Consider the following 21,764-nt stretch of genomic DNA (forward strand, 5'->3'; position numbering starts at 1 on the left):
GCTGGGCAGCCCCCGAGGCGTGAGGCCGTGTGTTCCAACCTTATTTGCTTTTTAAAAGTAGGAATGCGTCCTTGCGTCGCTGAGAACACTCGCCTTTATGCAAAAAAAGATTGTTTTTTCCCCTCAAAACGTGGCTAGGTGCCTTTAACCAGTGCCAGCCACTCTTCACACGGGAGCAACACCAACCGTGTTCCACAGTAACTTTATTTCTTCCTTTTCGTTCTCTCAGTTTAAGACAAGTGATCACAATAGTAATCCAGGTTGACACTCAGCCTAATTCTGAAGCTGTTTCCATGGTCTGTGATGAGCCCCGTGTGGCCTTTGGTATATAACAGATGTAAATGCGTTGGGGTTGCTTGAAAATTTCATTGAATCCCAGCATCATCATGAAAAAAGAAAAAAGTAACTAAAGTAACAACATTGATTCTAATAAACTTTCTACAGGAAAGCGGTTAGTTTTTCCCTTCAGAAATTAAGAAACCCACCCATCAGAGTTTGTAGTCTCTCCTTGAACGATTGCATCTGCCTCTTAAATAGAAGAACATGTAGATTTCAAGGGAAAAATTGTGAATTTGGAAACATCTTACACCCCCTAAAAATGAACTGTGTGTAAAACTCCACGATGTCCTTTATTAGCTGAAATAGTTATAGAAATCTGAAAGGATGCATCTCAGAGTAAATATTTTAGGCGATTATGCTGCGCCACCCAGGGGGGACAGAGATGATGTTGGTCTGATGTGCTGCCCCATAGGAAATGGTTGAGGCATGGAGGTAATAAACATCAGGCCCTAAGTTTACACTGGAAGTGGGATGAGGAAAAGTAAAATCTGCAATGCAGTGGGAATATCTGGTGCAGCTCTTCTCAATGAAATGAATTTTGAGACACAGGTCAAGATGATTCCAAAATGCCTCTGTGGTCAGCAATGACAAGGCCGTCTACACAAGCAAAGGACATTGCCAATAAAACACGTGAAATACTGAGTACCCTTCCTATCCTTGAAAGAGAAACTCGACAGAAATGAAAACAAGAGTCTCTGCAGAGAGCTTGAATTACTTTTTACATTATCTAATATCAGTGCTGACTTCAGTGGATACATCAGTTTGCAGCTCATTTAAACCAGTGGGGAGAATTAGCTTTAGGTTTGGGACATTAAAGAAATGCTTAAACACATGAAAAGAAGCAGTAATTAGGCACTACTGAGCAAAGTTCTTTCTTGGCTTATTCAGATTGCTCAATCCCATGAAAGCAGCTTCATTTGATGGCCTTGTACTCTTGCTCACTGGGCTGAGTAATTGCATTGAGTTGATGGTAAAGTGACTTCTACCACCTTGTGCCCCAGTGCTCCTCAGCAGCAGGAGTGGTTGCACCCCTGCACAAGCCTGCAAAGCAGGAATACAGTCCCCGTGTTCAGCCAGAGTTGGTGATGTGGAAAGCAATCAGACTCTCATTGCCTGATATGAGATCTTAAGGTTGCTACTTCTAAAAACATACCACTTAACTCATATCCCAAGGCTGATCAAAATGTGTTGGAATTTATAAGATTTACCACAGTGGTGCTAGTTACCTTCTTTTTTCCCCCTAAAAGGTCAACACTTTAAGAGGGAATTTTGCTGTGAGGCACACACAGCTGAACAACAGATTGTATGTTGTCAGTATGTTCTCTATATTGTATACTAGAACTTGCATAGTTGATTTCTGCTTATTTTCTGATGCACAACCTGAAACATCATCTTTACCCAAGAACCAATTATGTGCTTTCTTTTTTTTTTTTGTCATTTTAATTGCACTAAAGAAAAAAGCTTAAGTATACAACAGTATACAATAGCGGACAGATTGTTTTTCTTTTTATATTGTCCAATGGGCCACTGTGACAGTGTTGCAGATTTCTTACTTAAAATCTGCTTCCTTTAACACCAATGAGAATTTTATCATTGACCCCAAAGGGGACAGAATTGTACCTCTCAATATTTATTAAATGCAGCAGGCAGAAAGCAGACTCATGGCTATAAAGGCCATGGCATTTTATGGTTTGGACTCTGCAACCACTCAAGCACATGTTTAGTTTCGCCACAGTAATAAAGTTAAGTGCCAGCTTAAGTGTTTGCAAGGAGTCTCCTTTGCACTTGAACAAGCCTACATTTGAACATAAATCAGGAATGCCCCCCTTCCTCATCACCCCCCTCCACGAGGAAATGAATTTTAAGTATGATCATCAAATTCTTTGCTCCCTAAAATGCCATCATTTTCAGGTTTTGTCAAAAAGACATGGGAGAAGGCAAAGGAAGGGTAAGGAATGGGTACCTTAGCAGAAATATTGTCAGGTGTCAATTGACTTCGAACAAGTTACTCATTCTAATACTTTCAAAAGGGCAATTTCAGTTTCTAATATTTACTATGAATTTCAGACAGTGACTTTTGTCTTTAAAATAAAGTGAAGACTTCACAGAATGTTTCATATGCAAAGTCTTTTTAATCAAGGCAAGTCTGCTCCTATCACAGGTAAGGAAAATCACATTATTAAATTCCACTTAATTTTAACTAAAGCACATGAGAAACAGCAGCAACAAACACACACCAGTGTAATTCAGACCTAAAAGCAAGTATAAAATTTTAAGAGGATAGCACCTAACCAATAGAATAACCTTCCATAGGGTTCACAATCAGAAACTTCCCCATTATCATCAACCTTTATGTCAGAAGAAGATAGCAAGGCTCCAGCCTAAGTCATTCATAGCTTCATAGCAAGTAGTGCTTGAAGCAGCCTCAATCAGTCTATAATCTTCCCCAGACCAAGTACTTCCCATCTGAAACGCTATAATAGGTAGCAAAGTTCTCTAGATACATCAAATCAGAACATGCTCAAATACAGCAGCCACAAACACAGAAATAAAAGAGCTGCTTACCTAAAGAAAACCTCAGATATGTAGAGAGCCCCAGCAAGAGGGGCCCTTGCCACCACTGCCAACCCTTAAATGAGGTCTGGGGAGGGGTGGATCCTGGCTCCAGCCCTTCCATTACTCAGGTTCACTGCACACACCTGAGCTCCCCTGGGTCAGCCCTGCCTTCCCACCAGGTGTTCAATCACTGCTTCAGGCTTTCACTTAGCATTTCTGCTGTAGCACCCATGTTCTTTTTTATCATTAATATCACCTTTCATAATGGACATTTTAGTCTTCCTGGGGAATCTGTTACATGGCTAAATTGCCATTATTGCAATAAAACCTTTTTCTCCCTCTTCTTTTTATCAAAGCTACTTGGACCGTATTTGGCCATATCCAAACCTGGGTACAGTAGTTCAGCTGAAGCCTTTCCCACCTTTCAGCTAGAAGTAATAACAGGTGTAGCAGAAATGCTGAGACACAACTTGAAGTAGTGATTGAACACCTGATGGGAAGGCAGGGCCAACCCAGGGGAGCTCAGGTGTATGCAATAAACCTGAGACCAGAAGGGATGGAGCCAGGATCCACCCCTTCCTCATTTAAGGGTTGGCAGTGGAGCAGGGAGCTTTTGGCTGGAGATTCCTGTATGTCTGGGGCTTTCTGAAGGTAAGTAGATTTTTTTGTTTTTGCATCTGTAGCTGCTGTTCTGGGGCTTGTTCTTTTTTGCTTCAGCCTTGGGTTTTACTGTTCTGCTGTTATTGCTGTGCTTTCTATTGTGTTACTGTATTAGGTGGGTAAGGAGGATGACTTCATGCTTTTATGGGGATGAAGTAATCAGCTCTGGGTGCGATGTTAGCAGACAGTGACTCAAGGTGTTTTTTTCCCAAGAACTTCCCAGGGTGTCTCTGGCTAGAGTAGTCATGGCTTGCTGGTAGCCTGAGCCACGGAGTGTTGTGTGTCCTGGTGCTGTCCTTGCCAGTTCAGTATAGAAGCAGGTAAAGAGATTGCTGGCTGGGAGAGTGTATGGGGAGCCTGTAAGAGAGTTTGCACCAGGGAAGGGGGGTGATTAAGTTTCAAACAAGTTGTACTGGGGGCAGCAAAAGGCAGGAGAGGAAGAAGGGAACATGAGGGAATATTTCTTTATCATCACACCTGTAGTTTTCAGGAGTCTTGAAAGCACTAGAGGAAGAGAGGATCAGGTCCTGGTCCAGACAGCCATGGTTAAGAAAATACAAGAGCCAAGGAGTTAAGCTCTGGTAATGACTATTTCTCTTGAGCTTCTGGGTTATAATAATGGGAGTTTTACAGTGCTGTTGAGCTGTGTGTTGAAAAAACAATCCTTTAGCTTTCAAGTAATTTACTTACCATCTGTGAGCTGTTCAGGCAATTTGCTTGTTTAGCTTTCACCACTGATTTTTGCTGTATGTGCCTTTTCTTTATTACACCTCCTACATGTGCAAAGAGTAGTACATGGTGTGTAAGAAGATTTTTTCCAATACATAGAAAACACAATTGTCACCAATGTGCTTTGAGGGCAGGAAGGGATAATGCTAGGTTACTGTAGCCCATGCATGGACTCATTTTGCTTCAGTGACGTGTGGTCTGTTCTTTCCAGCAAAGGATTTTAGACAAACACAAAGTGAAAATGCATAAATAAATAGAGCTTTGTCCAATGAAATACTAATTTTGGTATTTGTATAGCTGCCAGGGGTTTCATTTTGTGCTTTACGTACCAAACTCAGTTTGCTGTTGCTCTTCAGATTTTTAAGTTAATGCATTAAGTTGTCCTTAGATCACCTAGCTCAGGCTAGGTATTCCACCTCATATGGTTTGTAAGACTTCCCTGGAACCCAAGGGTGTATCAGTTGTCATGGCAAGGCACTGCAAGTTGAATTAATTAATAGCATTCCAACATGTCCTGGGCTTTATTGGCTAATACTGAAGAATCCCAGAAGAAGGAAAGCACTGTAATTTTGCCAGATCCATCCTGCATTTCCTATAGTTTCATTCTTGAATTTGTTTCGTACATATAATATTGTCTCGATGCCAGTGCTCATAGTCTCTTAAATAAAAGCATTCCCATAAAGGGGATTACAGGATTAAAAATATTACTCATAAAGAACATGTTGATCCTCACCGAGAGGAGGATAGACTTAAACATCACATTACTGATGTCACAAAATAAAACTAATTTAGGAGATAACAGTGAATTTTTAAAGCAAAAGTAGGGATGTGTTAGATTTACAAACTGTAAGAGCTTTCCTTCCCAGTAAGCTCATTCTTCATTTATCATTTTATAATAAGAAAACCCCTTACACTTAAAGTTAGTCTTGTACAGATGTCACTTGCTAGCCTTCTTGCTAATCCAGAGGAAATATTATCCTAGTGGTCCCTGAGGACCAATGTCTAGGTGTTGGATACATGATAAACTTACTTGAAGCTTTCTTGGTGAGATATAGTACTCTGGAGACAGCTGTGGATTTAATTTTTCAAGCTTTAGTACAACCTAACCCTTTAAAAATAAGATTTAAGTTTCCCTTGTCAGATCACTTAAGAGTTTCTTCTTTATTTTACTCTTTTTGTTTTTTCTCCTCTGCTACTTGCCCAGACTTCTAATCCCCAGCCTCTGGAGGAAACATTAACCATCTCAAGCTTTTCATGTTGTGATTGTTTTTCAGTTCCAAAGAGCAACATGCACTTATTTGTTTTTTTTAACAGTCTTAGTCTGCCAGCTCAGATAGAAAGTATTTGTGCAAAGGAGGGAATTTCAAGCCCTCATCTTTTTTGTTTCTATTTTCAATGCTGAACAAAGATGTTATTTGCAAATTTTTGAGCCACTACTGTGTGTAGAAGCTGTGTTTCACAAGATGTGTGTTTATAGTCCCTGCAGCTCATGTCTGTATTTATACTGTTGAGGAGTAGGGCTCAATCTAGGTTTTTTTTACCCCTCCATATGTATCACTTAGTCATCCAGAAAGTGAGTTTAACGTTCCAAGGTGTGCACAAGATTTAACTGTGTAGTTCCTGATATTGTAAAATTACACTGAACTCAGAGATAGTTTAAAGATGAAGACCATTCAAGCCAGCAGTGTCACAGATACACTGAAATGCTGGGATTAGTATATTTGTGATACTTCTGCTGATGTAGTAAAAATGCTGCTTACAACTGCTGCTGTTCTCTAATCTCTAGTTCTCTGGGTCTGTGCTCCCTGGCTTCGGCCAGACATACCTGAGGGCCTAAAGGTGTAAAAGATGGTCAGATTTGTTCCCTGCAGTCAACTTGTCCCTTTCAGCTTGTTTTCCTTTGGCTTTCTCAAGAAATGAATTTTATTCTGTCTTTCCTATCCCTGCATTCATCAGGTCTCTTCTTTCTCCTGCTAGTAACTTCTTGATGTACTGGCCAAGTGCAGTCACCATTGAAAGATGTGTATAGAGGCTAAAGGTTAATTGAGTTTCTTGAGGTTTGTGCAGTCTGGCTGCCAGGTAGATGAGAGACCCTTGATAGGGACTTCACTGAGGGAGAGTGAAACAGAGTTCAGCTGTTTGGCAGCAGTAAGAGGTCAGTCACTCTTTGCGTAATAACTAGACAGCACAAATGAATGGACTAACCAAGCTGTCCCAGAGCAGCTCCAGGATGGCTGCAGCACAGGCAGTTTCATGTCCAGGATGTATCTTTCACAGTGGATGGCCAGTGGGAGAAGGTATAGGGGTTACTTCTAGTAGAAGCAATATGACACAGATGTCACGTGGCTCTACAGCTTGCAGGAAAATGCATTTTCCAGTGCTTTAACAAAAATGATGTTCACCACCACCACCGCAGTGAAACATGCCGCTCTACCAGATTAGGGAAATGCCAATCTAATGTTTACAGTCCTAGCCAACAGCAGAGTGGGATCCACAAAGCTCCGGATCTGGAAGCCTGCATCTTTATGCCTTTTTAATAAGCCATGTCCATCCCTAGCAAATAGCAGAAAATTAAATGACCTCTCTGAAGCACAGCCTGGCCATATCGCTTATTTTTGCAGGTCTGTTGTCATCCATTGTACCCTTTACTTCTTCAGATTGGAGTTCCTATATTTTCATGCTGCGGAGAAGGGCTGTGTCTCCCTGTGGCATCAACCTTTTTTGTCCCATCACATCACTGTGATGTGCTGTGTGCTCTGGTATTCCCAGAATAGGAGCCTTTGTGCCTGGGCTTTTAAGAGTTCAGGGAGGTGCTTGGTCTGGCTGTGAGGAAGCAGCATGTAGATGCTAAGGGTCGGACAAAGCATATTTCTTAGCTAATGGGTTTAGGCTGCTTTTCCTAGGCATTGCTGCCATTTGTTGTTAGAGATGAGATAACCAGGCAGGATGCTTTTTGGTCTGAGCAGATGGGTCAGTCTTATGCCTTAGGTAGGAAGGATCCAACTGAGAGGAAGTGGGAGAGGCCTTTTTTTTTCTGGCAACGCTGTGCAGAAGGAGCTTTGGTGTGGTTTACTATCTCTCTTTTGCTTTGGAACTTAAAATAATGCCTCTTTGAGAGACTTTTTAGCTAAGTGTTTCTGGCAGTTACATGCCAGAGCTGCAAAAGACTGTGTAGTTTATCTCCCACTTTCCCGATTCTCCCACAGGTTTTCTGTATTATTTTTCATACTGTTTCTTGAGTGTGCAACATCCTCTTTATCCCAGCTCACCAAACCACTATGCCCTCTGGTTGCTCCTTAAAACTCTCTCCTTATGTGCAATCCACAGTGGCAGGGCCAGCCAGTCTCCAGACCTCCTTCCTCCCTGCTTAAAGAGTTGTGCCTGCATTCTTAAAGGCAGACCTGTGGTGGAAGTGAGCTATGCATGCACATGCAAGGCTGCAGCTATCTTGATCCTGCATTCTCCAAAACCCACAAGCTGTGCCACTCAGCCAGAAGGAGGTTTTTGTTAGCTTTTACCTAGGGAAAGATCTTTATCTTGCACTTGAGCCAACAGAGGGCAATGTACACAAAATACAGTATCAAGAAATGCTCTTATGAGATGACTGTAAGCAGCCCAGCCCTTACTGTATCTGGAATCACATATCACAGTGAAAGGCAGCATTCCATGCTGGACCTAAAACCTTCTCAGGCTCCATCAATTAAACCACCACATATGGGGTGGAAGAGACTCAGCAAGGGACTCTCACTAGGATTCAATGAAAACCAGATGTTGTGGGCACAGCTGTCATGCTTATCAAGAACAACAGAACAGCCCCTGCTGAAGTTTCATCAGGAACTCTCCCCTTCTCTCCCTCTAGCCCCAGCATTACTGAGAGTCCCTAATCAGAACCAAATAAAATCCTCACAACCAAAGCATGCAGAAGTCCCCCCCCAAATATTACTATTTACGTTAGCATACTGTTTATGGATTTCCAGATCAGGGCCCCACTGTGGCTGTTCTCATGCTTGAGACAGGATGAGGCAGGCTTCATGACCACCTAACAGCAACTTCTCCCACTCCTTTAAAAACGTAATTTAGTGTTGGCCCCAGAGCTAGAAGGATTTGAAGGAAAGAACTGTATTCCCTCCATAGGAATAAATCTCTTGGCCAATTTCATTTACATGTATTATATACATATATTATTTACATGTATTTACCCATAGGGCTCGCATGCTGTGTTTTGTTGCTTTAGATGGAAGTCCAGATTGCTAAATTCCAATTGTATAAATGATAACAGATTGCTGCTGTCACTGTACCCATGAAAGGGCACAGGAATTGTGCAGAATATGCCCTGAAGGGCATGAGTCACCCTGACCTACAGTCAGTGAACTCTGCTTTGGAAATGTATTCAAAGAGAGGATTTTTCTTGAGTGATCACAAGTTCTACCCTAGAAACTGTGTCTTTGCCCAAGGACCTGTTTTGCTCTTCATTTCCTTGGATCCTTTCACCATAGAGTGATTTTTCTGAGACTGACCAGCCTACAGGTGACTGCAGACTTCAGCAGGGTCAGGCAGTTGGCTCATTCCTTGTTGGATTACTGTTTCCCAGCTCTGTACCCCCCTGCTGACATACAGTGTTGCTCTGAATCAGCCACTGGAGCTGCAGTCTAAACAGCTTTTCTGGCTGCAGCAAAGCCATTTGTAAAGGTTACCACCTGCAGTCCAACCTGCAGCTGTTCTTCACTGCTGTCATAACTGCATGTCTGCTCTCTGCCTGTGCCTCCTCTGTCAATGTGATCCTGTGGTTTTTCAGGAACTTTTAAAAACTTGTTGTCAGAGATAAAACAAAATTACTTGCTTTAACCACATTTATTCCTGACATCATATGCCAGCTGTGAGCATGAGGGAGAAGAATTAATATAAAGGCTTTTTTAAGATAAAGAGACATCCTACAACAATCCTGATGGCTGGTCTGTGTGGAAATCACATTGCATACCAGGTGTTCTCTAAGCAGAACACGGTAATTTAAAGGCCAAACTGACCCTTTGTGACCTGTGTGATATGTAGTGCTGGTGCACGTGTTCTTCTGTGCAGCTGATGTGTTTCAGAAGAAGCACAGTTCAGATCTGCAGATCTGACCTACTAATATAGAAGTCCAGCTTCTCCCTGATGCTCCAAACAGATCTGCTTTGAATCATAAAGCATCTGATAATTTGCTTTAAACCTACTGCCCTCAGGCAGAGGCCATTTGCAGGTACTGTAACTCTGATTCTTCATTTTCATCTATGAAGAACTTGATGTCCTTGGACTGCTTGATCCTACAGGGAGGAGGAAGATGACAGGTGGAGAACTATTTGTTTACTCACTTAAATACCAGCACATTCTTATTTTAGACCAGAAGCTGTTCAAAACAATGACTGTTGTGCATTATGGCTGTCTCTACTGTTATTTTAGTGTAGGGCTTCAGTTTACTCAAAGCTTTGGACCCTTAGTTTTCTCTGCTACCAAGAGAAAGTAGACTTTCTGCCTCAGAAAACTTCAGAAAGAGTCAAATGGCTATCCAGTAAAGGAAACTAAAATGGAAAGGACTGTCTCATATTGCAGTGACACTAGAAGCAGTGTGGGTGCCACTGTGCCTATATTAAAACCTCCACTCTTCTTGTTAGTGGAGATGTAGGCTATATAATAATGCATTACATGTTTGCAGCTCCTAGGTAGATCAGTATTGCTGCTTCTCAAAGCAAGGAGTTAGGAGGCAGTGTAAAGCAATCAGAATTGTGAGTGGTTCTTAGCAGGTGATACTGAAATGCTGCTGTTTGCAAATACACAGAAAATATAGCATCCACTTTCTGGAAAAAAAAAAGGTGCAATTTATGTGGCTTTCTTCAGGCACTTCTGGACATAAATCTGCTTCTGTCTAACCTTTGACAGCAGAAGGAAATGCTTTGAAAATGATTTAAAAGGTTTCATGCTGCTGTGACTCACCTTCATCAGTAACTGAAGGCGCAGTGTGCCTCTCTTAATTTTCAGAGCTGTTTAGAACAGGAATTTAGTCTTGTTTACATGCAAGTAGAATGAATATAATGAGTTTTTATACAGCCTTCCATGGTTATTCACTCTTTTTGAGTGGGACAAATACAGTTATAACCAACATTCAGTCTAAAAAAAACTGTTTCTGACAGATTTGTGTTGGATGATTGAGAATGCTACCTTGGAAAGAGGTGCAGTTGTGCCCATGCCCTCCCCTCTTACAAATTTTGTGCTGTCCCTGGGTGACATTTTTGAATGAAACCTTTGTCTACTGCTCCTACTGTTTTGTTGTGAACTTTGAAATATCTGTGGAATTTATTTGAAATAGTTGAGCTGGTTTAAATGTAGTTTGGATGTGGAGTGACGGGAAACTCAAAGGTATATACATAAGCAAAGAGAATGCATCTTTTTTTCCTAAGGAAATGAGGCTAAGGGTATGTTACAAGAAGATCTGTGGCACTATGTTAAAAAGGGAGTTGTCCTGAAATATGCCCAGTTTCCCTTGTCCGTGTATTGGCAAGGTTCTTGGAGGGTGTAAATCCAGATATCTTCAGTGGAAACAGTTGCTGGAGCTCGCTTTAGAGACACTGAGGAATTCAAATGTGTGGGCCCAAAGGGAGTGTTAAACCCCATCTGTGCACAGAAAGCAGGAGAAGCAAAGCCCTTCTCTGCTTTTGTACCTCACCTCCCCTTAGCAGATGTAAGTGGACCTTGTGAGTGTAAAAGCTATGGGGAGCCCTGAGCCTGCCATCTCAGTGTGCTCAAGTGTGCTGTCCTAGCACCTGGCTCCCTTAGGACACACCAGGGCTTAGGTTTCATGCTTGGAGTCTCTGCAGTCTCTAAGCAGAGAGGTCACTTTGCTACACAATGGGTATTGCCAAAATCACAGCCATGCCAAATGTGGAGCATGATGTCAAATGTGGAGCAGGTGGGCTGGGAGTTCATAGGGCTGTCTTTCATCAGTGACAATGTGTGAGCTCTTTCCAAAGCGTTCACGTGTTGTCTTGACACATCCATTACTGGTGCATTAACTGAGTGTGGCTGAAAATAGACAAGCTCGAAGAAAGGGCCAGATTTGTGAGAGAACCAAGAGATACACCAGGATTTTGTCAGGGGCTACATTTCAAAATTTGTTGGAGAGGACCTTATGCTTCACTGATAGAGTTCAGGAAGGAAAAAGAGTTTCTAAGGATGGATATAGAACATAGCTCAAGGGAGGTCTGGGCTCTGGTGCACTAGTGGCACCAGAGTGGATCTAATCTCTGCCATGATCCCACTCTCCCTACTCCGTGCTCAGCTGCACATTTGTCTCTTTTTGCATTTTTCTGGCAACTATAAGCTCTACACTGAGCTTGTTCACAGTGCTGACCAGACAGAAAATGTGAGCTTATGTAGTAAGCTAGAAGGCACAGCAGAGACCCCAACAGAGGGAATACCTAAAGGGAGCCTATAAACAGGAGAGGAGTCAACTCTTTGAAATGGTAGGTAACAGCAGGGCAAGGGAAAATGGTTTTAAGTTGAAGGAGGGAAGATTGAGGTTGGATGTCAGGGGGAAGTTCTTTACGGAGAGAGTGGTGAGGTGCTGGAACAGCTGCCCAGAGAGGCTGTGGATGCCCCGTCCATCCCTGGAGGTGTTCAAGGCCAGGTTGGATGGGGCCCTGGGCAGCCTGGGCTGGTATTAAACGGGGAGGTTGGTGGCCCTGCATGTGGCAGGGGGTTGGAGATTCATGATCCTTAGTCCCTTCCAACCCGGGCCATTCTGTGAATACAAGAGCAGGGAGGAATCAGACCATAGAAATGCATCTTCCAGTACTTTGATTACATTTGGCTTTCAGAGAACCAGATCCAGCACTCATCTGATAAGATATGATGAGAGATCTGCATTATTGTGAAGGATGCTATGTATTGTGACTCTTGCCACTGCCATCACAGGTAATTGTTTCAGCTTCATGTTGTAGCATATGACAAATTCCCTTGTGTCAGTTGAAGACTGGAATGAGAAACTGATGCCACTTCAAAGAAAAGTACATTTTTTTGAATTAGTTTTCGTTATATCTATTCACTGATCTGTTCACTAACGTGTTTTCATGATCAATTAGACTGGATCAACTGGCAGAGCAGTGTGCCAATGCATTTAGGTGAGAATGGGTATTAGGGGATGTTCACTGAAGAAACAAAACAGGCAGTAATACCCAGCGAGTAATTGATGCTTTGCTAAATGCTGTTTAGCATCATCTCATAAAGGAAGTGTCCCTTTAAAAAATACAGTGGTGCAGCCAAATACTAGAGATTTTTCTTGGCAGAAGCTCCTTGCTCAGAAGCTTGATCAGACATTTGTTGGTAATTGCAGTACTGCTCAGGATGGTACAGTAGGAAGCTTTTTGTGTTGAAAACATCCAACTTTCTCACCATGCGTTGCTGTGCTGTAGTGTGCTTATGCTGCAAGCAACTGGAAGAAAAGGCTTGAAAGAGGAAACCTTCTCAAGCACAATGCATGGAGGTCAGTGCCATCAGCACAAAATCCTCATCCCCTTGACAGGTACCTTTGCAGCTCTGGATGCTTGAAGCTGCACCGCACCAAGTGCCTGAACTACTGAGTGGCAAACAACTGTAGAAGCAGTGCATCTGTCCTTTCTGAGGGGCTGATCCTCCTCTGAGATGTAATGCACACAGCTCCCTTCTGCAATGTACTGTTCTCCGTCCTAATAGCATTTCAGCTCTTGACCCTACTCCCTTTCTTCTTACAATTTTGCTGTTGTATAAGCCTCAACTTCCTTCTCTTTTCCAGCTAATGCATTTGTTTAAGTTTATTAATGGACAGTTGATCTCCTTTTGCTCTTCCACATATTTTGATAGCTAAAACAAAAAACTCTTACCCTTTCCTGGCTGTACCTGCTGGCTCCCAGACAGCAGTTTCTTGCAGCTAGCCTCTGTGGATGAGATGCTTGGAACCATTTAATCAGATTACATGAACTTGAGCAGCCTGTAGTCCTAGAGAGTGGTTTGCCCTGCTGTATACAGTGGCAAAGTATGATATTGAACCTTTTGTTCAACATCAAACCGTTGTGGGGTTTTCCCTGTGAGTGTAGATCTTCAGAGATGGGTGAGCACTTTTCCTTTGAAATGTCTTTCCATTTGCACCAGTGCCTTTGTTATCACACCTCCTGTACCACTATTCCTATCACTATAAACAGATCATTGCATTGATCTGATTGTTACAAGCCTACTATTTTCTTGGTTAGTATATATAACCGTTATTGGTGCTTATTAGGGTGCCAAATAGAAATATCCCCATTCTGATCTTCTGGCCTTCCTCTTGGTTTCCTCTAGATCAAAGAATACTGAGAGAGACAGAAACAAAATTCTCTTGTGAGATTAAAGAGAGAGATGGGAGACCCTGGATAATATCTGAGTTTCTTTGAAGTGAAGGCTGCATAGATTAGGAAAAGTCTAATTGAACTAAAGGCACTCTTTTTTTTTGAAGTAGATATACTTTAACCCTGGCTAAGCAATTTCCTGGCTGAGGTTTTTATCACTTTCCAGCACCTGCTTGCTTCAGAGGGCGACACTTCAGGGATTACACTGAGGAAGTGCCAAGAGCCAGCATTTCTCACTCCCCTCTCGCCTGCCTCCGCCCCCTGCACTGCTGCACATACACACACACACACCCCAATATAGAATGACAGCACACTGCCACAGTTTAAATGACACTGCCTCTGCCTCTTCAGAAGGACGGGTCCTTCAGAGAGCACCAGCCACAACAGCTGCCTACCCTTGCAAAAAACATCATCATGGCATATAAAGCTGCACATCTGGCTTTTAAGTCGCGCTGGCACAAGACAGACGAAGAACTCTGTCGCCACAGCATGTCATTTGACTTACATAAGGCAATCCAGAATGACTTCTTCCAGTGTTACCTTTATCTGCTGGAAACTCTTCCCCTGGGTGAGTAACTGGTGGGCAGGAGCGTTTGAGTGTGCGTTACCATGCTCTGGAGGGGCATGTTATGTTAGATAGCTGGGTGCAGCACTGATGACAATAAATAGTGGCTTTGAGAAGCCCTGCTTGAGAGATTACAGTCTAGCTAAACCATTCGTTACTCTCTCAGCTCCCTCTAATTCAGTATCCTGTTTTATTTTTCTACCTAAATACTCCATAGATTGGTGGGGGAATGAAGAGCATGGGAAAGACCTCAGGAGCTTAAAGAAGTTTGATTTTGAGGTGATGATACTTTCACCTTTAAATAAAACATGAATTGACCTACTCAGAACTTGGAAGGACAAATTGAAAAGTTGCAGAGCTGTCAGGCCTTACTTTGTCTGATACTCGTCCTCAGCTTTGTATTATGCACTGCTGTGGACGAATGCTTGAAAAGTAATTTTTATTTTTTTCCAAAAGTCCCTGTAATCCAGATCTGTGCAGCAGGCTGTCCAAACCAGTGTTTGTTATCTGGGAGGAAAGTGCTTCCAAAATATTCCTCTATAGCCAAATATGTGTGAAAGATACAGGATGCCAAAATATTTTATGTGCAGAAAAGGAACGTTACTTTCTCTTGAGAATTTCACCCTAAGAACCAGGTTGTTTTTTTTCCCAGGACAGGATACCTGGAAAGTACATTTTACTTGGATCTCTGTTACTTTTTAAGCAGAAGTATTCAGCCTCTACTCAGTGTTAGAACTGTAGGAATTTAAGAAGGCTGTGTCTGTCTGACCTGCTAAACTGTGCTTCTTGAGGGCTCCTTCCTGACTGAAAAATCCACATGGGTAGGTGGGTTATCTTACCTGATTCTATGAGATTGTACAGACACCAGTGAGTACCCTGCTCAGGATGCTAGAATTCGTGAGTCTGTAGGGAGAGAAAGTATTTCCATGTTTTCTTAGTGTTTTGATGTGGCTTTTCACATACGGTGATATCTGCAGCTATCTAAAATGAAACATGCAAGGTAAATACTCCTGTCCCTAGTGGTAGGTAGCTAGGAATGGTGGAAAGAAAGGAAAAATGGAAAGGAAGGGAAGTTAATTATAGGTCAATGTAATCTCAAGAAGTAGATGACAATGTTATTCTTTCATTTATTTTGAAAATAAACACAGCATATTAGAAACTGAGCAGGATTTCCTACAATGTGAATGTTAGTGTAAGTACTGGTGGCTAGAAGGTACTGTTATGAATATCTAGCTTAAAATTTCACATAAAAGTTTCTAGATCGTGCCTGTAATTTATGATTGAGTCACAGTATATATTTATGAAGACAAAAATAACTTGGCTTAAAGGCTGCAAATGACTGAGAACTCATCAGTACGTAATTAAGCTGTTTCCAGGTCTAATTGCTTCACTCTCTTAAAACCGTATTTTATTTCTCGTCTGAATTTTATTTGAATTTCCATTTTCAGCCAACAAGCTCTCTAAAATGTTTACCTGTCAGACTGAAGTGTCCCTCTGCCAAATTTTTAATGCTCTGAGTCATTATTACAACTCTTAAGTTTTCCATTTTGTTGCCAGTGTATCCAAATCAGTTAGACCCCAAGGAAATGGTACCGTGAGTTGGGCCTACGTGTGAGCATGCAGTTTATCCATTATGCCATGGAGTAAAAGGGTGCATAAGGATGGGCACTGAGAGGCAGCTAATGTGCTGTGTAGACACATCTGAGAATCCTCTCAGCGTGTATGTCATGGTGTGGATGGGTGGACAACCAGATGGGTAACAACAGTTGGGTCACTTGGCTTAAAAAGTCAGGGTTAATGTGTCCTACTTGGTCTTGATCAGTGGTGTTCACAGGCAGCTGTCCCGTTTAACATCTTTATCGGTGATCTGAAGAGCCAAGCTCTTCACTATGGTCAGATGACAAGAGACAGTGGATACAAATTCAAACTGGAGATGTTCAGAGTGACTGTAAGGAGAAACTTTCTTTGTGGGTTGTTGGGGCATTGGAAAAAGTTGCCCGGGGAGGCTGTTCTGCATTGCTGCAGGCTTTCAGAACTCACGTGAATAAAGTCCAGAGGAACCTCATTTCTGTCCCTGCTGTGAGCAGTTTGAACCAGCAACCTCCTTAGGTGCCTTCCAATCTGGACTACCCTGCATTCCTGCACTCTGTGATGTGGAGCTGAGCAAATGTGGCGAGTCCAAATGTATCTGCAGAATGGCATTTTCAAGTTCAGTTCAGAGTGGAGCAGAAATTAACTGTATTTCAAGATGAGATCAAGAGACCTCTTACACAGAATTAAGTGTTAAACCACTAAAACAACACTAAGGCTGTGACCTAGCAGGGTACTTTACAGGATGCTTAACCCTAAGTGTGATTAACACAGAAATTGGGCCTCACATTGAAACTCTTGCTGCAGTCCAGGATCAGCAAAGTACAGAGTTTTCTTCAAGCTATGTTAACTCCACAATCCCCTCACCCTCTTTCCTGGGTTCAGCGGTGGGAGCACTTAGGCAAGTTTACCTATGAGCTGAGCATATTTGGTATCATGGCCTAAGAGAATCATGTAATTTTTACAGGCTGGGTTGACATTTATAAATAAAAGGCATTTTATTTAGGCCCAGATTCAACAGTGTATGAATGCCTCTAAGCCCAGTGGACTTTAACAGAGCTACTCAGATACTGCAAATTATGCATGTGGTTCCAGGGGCTGAGGGACTTGGTGCCAGGAGGGTGAGATCTGCAGTGGAAGACTCAGATCATTAGTCCAAAGAGCCAGATATTTCAATGCGTGAGGCATATGTCTGTAAGTGAAGCCTGCTTTTGGGGGTGTGCTAATGTTCAGCCTCTATAAAGCAGTTCTCAGACTACAGCAGAGAGGTGAATCTTGCTCTGCACCCAGATAACCATTTTTCAACTGATGCGCAAAGCAGATGTTGCATTTAAAAGGGATGCTTAGCCAAAATGGAATTAGTTCAATATCTCGCAGAAAGCAGTTGGAGCCACAAAACAATGTTCACAAATAAAAACTTCAAAAAAAAATTATTTGCAACATTTATTTCTGCCAGGGAGATTTAGCTGAGCAAGCTGTGCAACCAAGAACCGTAAAATAGTCTGCTGCAGGTTGGGGCTGTGACTGATCCAATGTATTAAGGGATCCCATTGCCCTAGAGATTTAGATCAGATGCAGCAAAACAAAATTTTGAGCTGATCGTTTAATAAAAAAAAAAAACTTGGACTCTGGGGGGGAAGAAGGGCCTAGGCGGATGTGCTGTGTCTACTTTAGGGGATGGCATTCAGCTCTTTTTAGGCATTCAGACTGTTTGCTGTGACTGAATATTGCTAACACCTCCTGACTGGAGGTGACCTTTAGGGAGGCAGTGTCTGCTCAGCCTGCTTTGCCAGTGGGCTCACTTTAGCCTTTGCTACTTGGGGGTCTTGCCAGCAGGCTCACCATGATAGAAGGCTTCTGCTTGCTTTGCTTGAAACACATTTCTAACCTGAAATATTAAAGGTCACCTAATTTAACACTGAAAATCTTGTCTGTGAAAGCTGCCCCCCAGTCTCTGTGAGACTTACAGCTCTGTTATCCTGTCTGTGCCCTACTTTGCAAAGTACATTGAAATCAGGCTGTGTATCAGTAACAGACCTCACAAGTATTTAATTTCCTGATGCAGGAGATAGTCCCACATGGATCGTGGACTGGGAAGATGCCTCTGGCTAGACAGGTCTTGTGATGAGGGGCAGGCGCACTAGAGCAGAGCTGCAACCCTAACTGCCACCAAGGACATGTGATTCCTCACACTTCTCTTTTGTGGCAGATTCCTGCAAGCTGGCAAACCTCCTGCTCCCTCTGGTTCTGCTGCTGGAGCCTGCATGCCAGGCACAGCTGCGAGGCAGATCAGAGGTGAGCTTGATTGGTTGTGTCTGGAAAATTGGGTTGTGAGTTGGGAGAGTTGGCAGTGTTGCAAATTCAGGAGAGGGAGGAGAAATACTTGAGGAAGCAAGAGGTGGAAATCTGTAGATCACGTACTGTGTGCCTGAGACTGTCACTGACGGGCTTTGGGTACAGGACCTGTGTCCTTGCATGCCCTCAGGTGAGGCACTTGCACAAAAAGATCTTTGCATGGTTTGGGGTACAGAAAATGCTGAAGTGTTCAGAGTAGAGCTGGTTTCAAATGCCAGCATGTTAGGCAGGGCTGTGGGGCCCCAGCTGGCCAGGGAGGAGCTGAAGTCAGCTGGTGTGTGCATGCAAATCCCTGCAGGCATCCTGTGAGTCTGATCCAGGTTCTGAATGAGAAATCTGAGAGCGCATGCCACAGATCTGATACCCTGAACAGCAGCATATCGTCTCCATGTGTTGCCTTGGGTTCAGCTCATGCACTGAGTAATGGACCCTGAATGTTTGTTGTTTGTGCTGTCAGCTGCCTGCAACACCCTGTCCTAGTGTGTAGACATCCTGTAAGTGCCTTTCTTTTCAATCTGGTGGAACGGGATAAATCTCTGTCTCCTGGTAGTTCCATTAAACAAACCCTAGAAATGATTGCTGAGCTTTCATAAAGACGAGCTTGTAAAGCAAGCATCCAGAGGTTCAGTTCTGTTCACCAGACTGGCATCTGAAATGGAGAAAAGAGACCAGGAGAAAATAAGCTAGTGCCACTCCAGGGGAGGATGGAGATCATTTACTGGAAGAATCTCCACTGCTAATGGAGTCTTTATTTCCCAGGCTCTGGAAGCCTCCCTGGCCAAGTTGCACAGTGGATTGGCTGCTGCCTCCTTCGTATTAATTTCTTCAACTAAATGGTTTCTTCTGAGTATGTGAATATAATCAGTGGAGTGTGTAAAACTCCCAGGTTTTGACCCTTGCTGGGCTCAGTGCTTCTTGTGGTATAAATTTCTCAGGCATAACATAAATGTGTAATGGATTAAAGCTTTAATAGTATCCGTTCAGCAGTTGACTTAAGCAGGTGATGACAAGAGGGGCTGGTAATGCTGCTTTTGTTGGATGAAGGATATGCCGGGCATGCTGCTGATGTGTAACCCAATAGCACTATTCTGTTCCGAGTGGTCCTTGGTGGTAATTATTCCCCATCCTACTTCCTTTGTCCCCCCTCATTTGCCGCCAAAATGTCATTCTCCTGCTGGGGATGGGCAGGCATACACTTATCATTCCCTGCTGAGCTTGCTTGCCTTCCATAAATACATTCCAGGCTTATGTTCAGGTCTCTGGCCTAACTTTCATCCTGCGCATGGAGGGTATAATTCCTTTTCTGCAGGCAGTGTGAGCAAGGCATGGCACTGTTAGATCCTTGCCAGCAGTGCTCCTGAGGAAGTTTGGAAGCTGAAAGATGCAGCCCACGTAAAGTAGATACTGAACAGCAACTGGGTGCTGCTGCCTGTCTGCACAGCCTGCAGGGACATCTCCCTTTTCTCTAACCACCAGAAAACCATTTGCTGCTTGCTCATTTCCAGTTCCTTGAGCCATGCTGCACATCTGCAGTAGAGATGGTCTCACAATGCAAAGTGGTGCTTGCAGACTCATTCCCAGTGTGACTCCATCCCTCCTTCCTGCTTAGCTTTCACACGCAGGCTTGTAGTTGTGTTTTTGTTGGAAGGCCTGGCTGGGAATAACTGTACATGTGGGGAAGCACCTTGTATGCTTGTATGTGCGTGTGACAGCAGGATAGCTTGTTTCCAAACAAACAGTTTCTAGTCTGCCCTTATTTGAACTTTTGAGATATAACACATAAGTACTTTTGATATGCCAACGTGTTTCAAGTATGGAAAAACTTAGCTGCAGAGCACGGATCTCAGTTCTTCTAAGAATGGGGAAAAATTATCTGAAACCATGCAAAACAGGTTCTGTTTGAAATGAATGGCCTCAGACTTATGATTGCTATGTATTGCCAGCAAAATAGCAGAGCAATGAAAGGAAAGACCCAACCCCCTGGCACACAGGAGCTTTCCAATGAAACACCCAATGATTATCTTGACCTGCGACAGAAGAAAATTTAGGACTGTTTCTAAATGGTCTCCCTGCTGTATGTTCATTTAGGCCTGAGATTGCCATCTGCTCCTTGGTTCGGCTTACAGTGCCCCAGACTTTACAGTGTCACTAAAAATAAACCAAAGCAAGTGCCTCGTTCATTCAGACTCCTCTTGGTGTGCTCTCTGTGCAGCTGTTGATGGCTAGAAAGTATATACGGCAATCTGCAGGCTGTAAGGAGCTGTTAGGTTTGTGACAGCGGAAGTGGTGACTGCAAACAGCAATAAACACTGCCCACAGCTTTTCTGGGGGTAAACTAATCCCACTGCTCTCTTTGGTATTAATGTTCATCTTCAAACCCGGAGTGATTTTTCACTGATGTGAAGGCATACTGCATAATGACAAATGAGTTCTGAGTGTGGCAGGCGCAGAATATACTCGAGAGGTGCTGTGTCCCTTCAGAGCCTTGCAGGATTAAATCCAACACCTTTCCTTCCACCTCAGCTTTGGAAACAGAGGTTTGTTCGTTTGGAGGCTCAGTTTAGATTCATAGATTTTCGTCACCATGCCTCCAGAACAATTAACTAACCCAGAAATGTGTCATTAACAATAAAATAATGATTTATCTGCTTGCAGTGAAACTTTACGCTTTAACAAGCCAAGTTATCAATGGGGAGATGCAGTTCTACGCCAGGGCCAAACACTTCTACCAGGAGGTACCAGCCACAGAAGAGGGCATGATGGGAGACTACATTGAGCTCTCCAATATAGACATTGAATCCTCCAGGGAGTTTCTCAGGAAGTTTGTTGGGGTGAGTCATTTAATCCCATCTTCTGCAAGAGACAGTAGCGATGTGTCATAAATGACATGCAGCCTGCCCAGTCACATTTATTTTAAATGGCACCGTATGTCATATTTCATATGCATGAAGCTCATGTTGTAATTGACTGTGATGGGGCCCAGGAACATACTATTTACATGCATTCTGCCAGGTCATGCGTCATCATGAACTCACATTTTGCTTGGCTGTATGTTGTTGTTTACCTGTTTTGCATCCTTTTCTTACGCTCTGAAGCTGCAAAGAGGATTGTGCAAGGATAGCACAAACTTTGCTTGGGTGGGAGATTAATTCTCAGTGTAGTGCTGAGACTTTTCATTATAAAATCCTTGCTAGCTTCAATGGGAGATATTTCTGTGCAAATTCCTGCATTCAATCTGGGAAAGTGACTGAGGCAAGATGCCAAGGTTTTGTTTTGCCTATTTATAGATATCTTTTTTTCTGAGAATGCTGCAAGAAAATACAGTCCCCCTTCCCCTCTATGTTAGCAGTATGTAGAATAAGCTACCTGTTAGTAAAAATGATTTCCTGATTTCTGCAGTATTATTGTTGATTTTTGAAGGCAGATCTTTAAGGGTCTTTAAGAATCTTTGAAGGTTTGCTTTGACTTGAGATGCAAAGAGATGCAAAGTGGGATTTTAGCAGCAATTAAAATAGCAGTTTTTCTTTGGCATTTGGGTTTCTGGAAAACTCATTGATGCCTAAGTGTGTTGTTAGGGATCT

At 42.9% G+C, this 21,764-nt stretch overlaps 1 protein-coding gene across 1 annotated transcript; it reads left to right on the forward strand.

The window, feature by feature from the left end:
• The first annotated feature begins 13,830 nt into the window (after positions 1–13,830).
• Positions 13,831–21,065, forward strand: LOC100549986 (alpha N-terminal protein methyltransferase 1B-like). Its single transcript, XM_010715733.3, has 2 exons — positions 13,831–14,241; positions 20,839–21,065. Exons 1-2 carry the CDS (start codon positions 14,001–14,003, stop codon positions 21,063–21,065), a joined length of 468 nt encoding a protein of 155 aa, XP_010714035.1. The 5' UTR covers positions 13,831–14,000.
• The last annotated feature ends 699 nt before the right edge of the window (positions 21,066–21,764 follow it).

Source organism: Meleagris gallopavo, chromosome 10 (assembly GCF_000146605.3).
Source record: "Meleagris gallopavo isolate NT-WF06-2002-E0010 breed Aviagen turkey brand Nicholas breeding stock chromosome 10, Turkey_5.1, whole genome shotgun sequence".
In the NCBI taxonomy this organism is placed as follows: Eukaryota; Metazoa; Chordata; class Aves; order Galliformes; family Phasianidae; genus Meleagris; species Meleagris gallopavo.

What these genes read in the sequence shown, in the direction of transcription:
- LOC100549986 (XM_010715733.3), top strand. Translation starts at nt 14,001, where the DNA reads ATGACACTGCCTCTGCCTCTTCAGAAGGACGGGTCCTTCAGAGAGCAC. An exon ending in GCTGGAAACTCTTCCCCTGG is followed by an intron (nt 14,242 to 20,838) that starts GTGAGTAACTGG and finishes ATCTGCTTGCAG; the next exon opens with TGAAACTTTACGCTTTAACA.